The sequence below is a fragment of the Corvus brachyrhynchos genome, unplaced genomic scaffold (assembly GCF_000691975.1).
Source record: "Corvus brachyrhynchos isolate BGI_N302 unplaced genomic scaffold, ASM69197v1 scaffold136, whole genome shotgun sequence".
Taxonomy (NCBI): domain Eukaryota; kingdom Metazoa; phylum Chordata; class Aves; order Passeriformes; family Corvidae; genus Corvus; species Corvus brachyrhynchos.
This window is the reverse complement of record NW_008239080.1, coordinates 2,335,008-2,340,467: the sequence shown is the minus strand read 5'-3', so window position 1 is coordinate 2,340,467 and position 5,460 is coordinate 2,335,008. Positions and strand designations below refer to the sequence as shown.

Here is a 5,460-nt window from a genome sequence, read left to right as displayed (position 1 = left end):
CCATTAGTGCCTGAGGGGGGAGGAGGAGGGAGGAAGGAGGAATAAGTCTATTAGTAACAACAACAACAACAAAACCCACCAACAAATCCGCACTAGCGCCTTAGTCCTTCTCTCAGACCGTCGACTGCCTGGCCTCGCCGTGCATCGGGCTGCTGTGCCGAGACTTTGTTTCCAAGTAAAAAAATCCTTGCAGTAGAATCTAGTCAAAAAAAAAAAAAAAGCCAACCAAAAAAAAAAAAAACCAAAACAACCTTCGCTTGCTCAGCCACTTCCATTTTTTTCCCCCTGCAGTCTCGCTGGTTTGGGGTGGTTGTTTTTTTGGTTTTTTTTTTTTCCTGTTTTGCTTTTGGGGTTTTTTCTGTTTTCTTTCCCTTCATGTGGTTGGATTTGGTGGATCCGGAGCCAAAGCTGATTTTTTTCCCTCGGTGGGGTGTGCTTGTGGCGTGCGGGGGTTTTCTCGCTGCGTTTTTTATCTTCTGCTGCTTTTTAAAATCTTGGTTTTGAACCTGAGCCGGGAAAAATGGGAAACAGTGCTTCCGTCAGAAGGGGAATCTCTCCATCACTGTTGTTGGGACGTGTGCCTGTGGTGCTAGTGTTCTAGAGAAATAGCCTGACAGCTTTCGGAGTGGAAGGTAAGGGTGCCCGGGGCATTTCCATTTCCCGTTTCCAGGGATTACGACTGGAGAGCTTTTAGCTTGGGATTCCGGGGAGGAGGCGGCGGAGGAGGGGGACAGGCTGTTGCTGAAGGATAGAGAGACAGCACATACGAAATGATCTCCGCATTTACTTCAGCGCTGCAGTTTAAAAGTTAGAGAAGTCCGTCTTGCGAAAGGTCTGCTTCCCTGAGAGTAATTTCCAGCGAGACCGAGAAAACCTGAGGTTTGTGCACGATTGGGGTAATTTGTATGGGGGGTGGGGGGAATTGTTAGGTTAATAGGAAGTTAAAATAAGAGAAGTCAGTGGGTCTTCTGCTGGGGGAAAAAAAAATAAATGGAGTGATGGCGCCGTCTATGTTCGGCTAAACTACAGTGTCACCTAGAAAATCAGTTCGGGGAATATCCAAACTAAATGCCCGTTTCTTTTCGGCAGAAGAGTATTCTCTCCCTTCCCAAATGGGGAACCTTAAGCCTCTGTGGCCATTCTTTAACTCCCTCCTTCATGGAAAAGAAAGATCTTTTTAATGTGAGTGTCTTTATCCTTTCAGCGAGCAGGTTCACTCTACATCTAGCAATGCTGCAAACTAACTGAATGCTGCCGGCACACTCAAGTCGTGTGTGTGTGCATGTGTGCGTGTGTAATGCACACAGGGAGAGAGGGATTAAGACAGTGCTCTTTTTCAATAGCCTTGCATGAACAAATGCACAACTAAAATGAGGGCTATTTGATTGCATTTCTTCATAGAAAACAGCCTGACACTGCAGAGGTCTTTATTTTTCTAGTGCAGATATTACATAGAAGGGAAAAAGTCAGAGGCTTTTTTTCCTTTTCAAACAGAAGAGCAAATAAGCTCCCTTTCTACTTTCCAGATTATAAAATTAATCCTTTTTCATGGGTGGAATTCTTAATTTAGACACTTATTGTCACATTGGCTTTCAACGCCTACACCATCCTGAATAACACTGCGCAGAACTGCATTGCCTGCAAAGTGCTTCAGCAAAGGGGAAATTGTTTCCAGAATTCCCAATAAGTTTCTCTTTTTTAAAACCTTAAGTGCTGTACTAGCCCTGTTTGGAGAAGGAGAACCATTTTATTCATTGAGACGGATGCTCAGAAAGGAGAAAATCTGACCATGTGGATAGACCCAGCAGCAGCTCTGCTTTTTTTTTTTTTTAAACCTCTGCTATAAAGAGGGTTAGAGTTGGTGCTGCTTTTTGCCCATTTCAGGATTCAGAATTTGCATTATAATCTAGGAGATACGGAAATCTCTTCAAGGGAGCTTAATCCAGTGACTTGCTGTGTGTTATGCAATGGGAACCAGAAGATGCCTTGCTGTTTGGTGAGGAGATGAAAAGCTAGGCAAAGACACACATCAAAACTCAGTAACGGTGCCTTACAGAGCAACAGTGGAAGAGACTGCAATCTAGAGAGTTTTGAAATTAGGTTGGTATCACTTCCTTCTGCTTGCATTTAAGAGCAGAAGGTGAAAAGCTACTCATTTGTAAGAGATAAGCAACTTTTCAAAGGTTAATGCTGAAAACCTTCAACCCGAAATTTTTGGATATCATTACAGAGGTAAATATAACTCAGGTTTGCTGTACTAACCTAGGCCACTGTTAAAAGAACAGAGCATGTGGAGACTGTGAGGGTTGGCAGGTGCAGTAAAACAGCTTTATTTGGAGATACTAGTGGAGAAAATGTATTATTTTCTTGCATTGTTCAAGTGCATGGCTGCAAAACACAGGAGCTAATCAGACAGTACAAGATATTCGTAATAAGAGGGCAAGTGCAGTCCAATAGGTGCAGAGATCCTGCTGTAGCACAGCCAGTTATATAGAGCTACTGATTGTAATACTAATTCTGTGATCCATTTTGTATATCCTTAGAGGCTGAAGCACATTGAAATTATTATCTTAAAAAGCTGGCATTTAGTGGTCATGTTAGACCAGCAGTAGTTTCATCCGTCTTTGTTTCTTTCTTCAGTAGTGTCAAAATTTTATTAATACATTAATCTCAGTATTTGCTGCCTTTTTAGAGACCTCTGTGTACCAGGCAGCCAGGGTGAAGACATGTAGACATATGGGAGATAATGTTCCATCTGTAACAAATAGTAATTGGTGCATTTTTAAATTATAGCTATAATAATTCAGTTATTTCTCAGACTTAAGAGAAAAATAATATGTAACAACAAATTCTACCAGCTTTCTTGTTCTATTCTGGTGGAATTCTGCATGTGCATATTGTATATGTACATACATAACTACAGCAGATGACTTATTTACTTTTTGAATAAATTAATAAATAAATTTCTCTTCTCTTCTTCTGTCAGGTAAGGCATATAGGTTTTTACTTAAGTTGAGCAGTCTAGTCCACGCCATGATGACTAAATCCTAGAGAGGAGAGGACATTCCTATTAATAATCTAATAGATGTTGAGTTTTAATTTGTCTGTGGAGGACGTGTCTGTGGCGATGGCCACGTGATGGCGCTGTGCACACAGCGGCAACCCCGGCCCTTGCGTTATAAAATAAAAATTACCTGCCCTTCTTTCTGAAAGGGGCTCTAACTGCAAGCTTGAAAACAGCTGGCTCGAAAATTGTAAGGAGTTTGGTTTTCTATGCGTGAAGAATTCTACTTGCATTTTTATTTCATTTCATCTCCTGCAGGCCAAATGACATAGGATGAAGGCTGTTCGTAATTTGCTGATTTATATATTTTCCACCTATCTACTGGTTATGTTTGGATTTAATGCTGCCCAAGACTTCTGGTGTTCCACGTTGGTGAAGGGGGTCATTTATGGATCGTATTCTGTAAGTGAAATGTTTCCTAAAAACTTCACAAACTGCACTTGGACGCTGGAAAATCCAGATCCAACCAAATATAGTATTTACCTGAAATTTTCCAAAAAGGACTTCAGCTGCTCCAACTTTTCCCTCTTGGCTTATCAGTTTGATCATTTTTCTCATGAAAAAATAAAGGATCTTTTAAAAAATAACCATTCTATAATGCAGCTCTGCAATTCCAAGAATGCTTTTGTATTTCTGCAGTATGATAAGAATTTTATTCAGATACGTCGTGTCTATCCTATCAACCTCCCAGGATTACACAAAAAAGAAGAAGACCAAAAATCCTTCTTTGAGTTTTTGGTGTTGAACAAGGTGAGCCCAAGCCAGTTTGGGTGCCATGTGTTATGCACTTGGTTGGAGAGCTGCTTGAAATCCGAAAATGGGAGAACCGAGTCCTGTGGGATCATGTATACAAAATGCACCTGCCCTCAGCATTTGGGAGAGTGGGGAATAGACGACCAGTCCCTGGTGTTGCTCAATAACGTGGTGCTGCCCCTCAACGAGCAGACGGAAGGCTGCCTGACCCAGGAGCTGCAAACCACCCAGGTCTGCAATCTCACCAGAGAAGCCAAGCGGCCGCCAAAAGAAGGTAGGTGCTTCTTGGAGGGGGGGCTGAATGCCATGCCAGTGTGTAAGTCCTGCTGCCAGCTCTCCTTAACACTCACAGTGGTGAGTTGCTCTCCACTCTGGCTCTCCTCTAGGTGAGGCGAAAGGGCTGGAGAAGATGCACACTCCCTCAAAGCAGGGAAGGCTGCATTTTCATTTCTAAACGGGCCTAACCTACAGCATATAGTTCTGCTGAGCACTGTTGAAACTCCTCACAAGTAGGATCCGTCTGTTCTAAGGCCCCATTTACAGTAATGCCCACAGGTGGTGAGCCAGGAATCACTCTTCCCCTCACCACCTCTTTACAGCAACCACCCAACTGCAAAACCTTGGCCTTCTTGATATGATCCCTCGACTTTGCAAGGAAAACATTTCCAAAGGCATGCAGGCAACCTGACCAAAAGACCAAGAGATTTACCATGTTCAGGATACCTGGTCCCTGGGCCAGACCTCAGCAACCTACAAACAAACCAAGAGCAAATGCAATTCCTTAGGGTGAACCCTCTGCCTGAGATGCCTGGAAAGGCGAGGCACTGCGCAGGCAGGACATGCTGGTTTAACCTCCTGGGAAGCTCTGTGAAGGGGCCAGTGGCTGTTGCTGCACCCAGTCTCGGCTCCTGGGGATGAAGGCATTGCAGTATTAGCGAGGAGGGGGTTGATGTGTCATTCCCAGCAGCTGCTCCAGTCCCAGCTTCATGTCCCTGCTGGAAAAAGGGAGGGGGGTGTTTTGGAAGGGTGGGAAGACAGGGGTCCAGCAGGTAGCATGGCAGTCCTCCACCCAGGTCCTCTGCTACATACCTCCTGTTTTAGCCTGATATTTTGGGGAGGTTGGGGTGGGGGCAATTTTTAGAAGGGCTTTGAGGGGTTGTGAGGCAGGGAAGGCATGGCTTGAACACAGATGGGGGCTCTGGATGCAGCCTGTGGGCAAGGGGGTCCTTCAGAGCTGCCGTGCGGGAATGGGGGGAGGGGGAGGATAAATCATTGAGCCTGGGGTATTGCATTTTAATGCAGGAAATGTTCCCTCTCTCCTTGTTTTTTTGCATAGCCACAAAGCTCTCAGTCTGTGGCGAGGCAGTGCCAAGCTCCCAGCCCCCCTAATAGAAGTTGCTTTGTGGAGGAATGTAACATTGACACGTTGTTACGAGAGGATTTTCTTTAAGGGCAGCCAAGCCCCAGTGCTGTGGGAGAAGAAAAGCTGAACTTGCTCCAGCTGCCGCCGTGCCAGCGGCCAAGGGCAGGGCCGGGGGAGGGGAAGGCTGGCGAGTGGGACGCTTAGAGTGTCCTGCGGCTCCGCGCCTCTCCCGCCACCCAGCAGCCCGGGATCCGAGCGGTTCTAACGGACGGGGGAAGCT

At 45.2% G+C, this 5,460-nt stretch overlaps 1 protein-coding gene and 1 long non-coding RNA gene across 2 annotated transcripts in view; one reads left to right on the top strand and one right to left on the bottom strand.

Annotated features, from left to right (window-relative positions):
* The window catches only part of LOC108447932, a 61,128-nt gene extending 60,950 nt beyond the window's left edge, over positions 1-178 (bottom strand). Inside the window, exon 1 of the long non-coding RNA XR_001863651.1 lies at positions 80-178. This is a non-coding gene — a long non-coding RNA (uncharacterized LOC108447932). The remainder of the gene's footprint in view (positions 1-79) is intronic.
* A 122-nt stretch (positions 179-300) lies between these two features.
* ADGRB3 (adhesion G protein-coupled receptor B3) overlaps positions 301-5,460 on the top strand; it is a 449,879-nt gene continuing 444,719 nt past the window's right edge. Inside the window, exons 1-2 of the mRNA XM_008637622.2 lie at positions 301-632; positions 3,323-4,091. Coding sequence (XP_008635844.1) covers positions 3,338-4,091 — 754 coding nt within the window. The 5' untranslated portion in view covers positions 301-632; positions 3,323-3,337. The remainder of the gene's footprint in view (positions 633-3,322; positions 4,092-5,460) is intronic.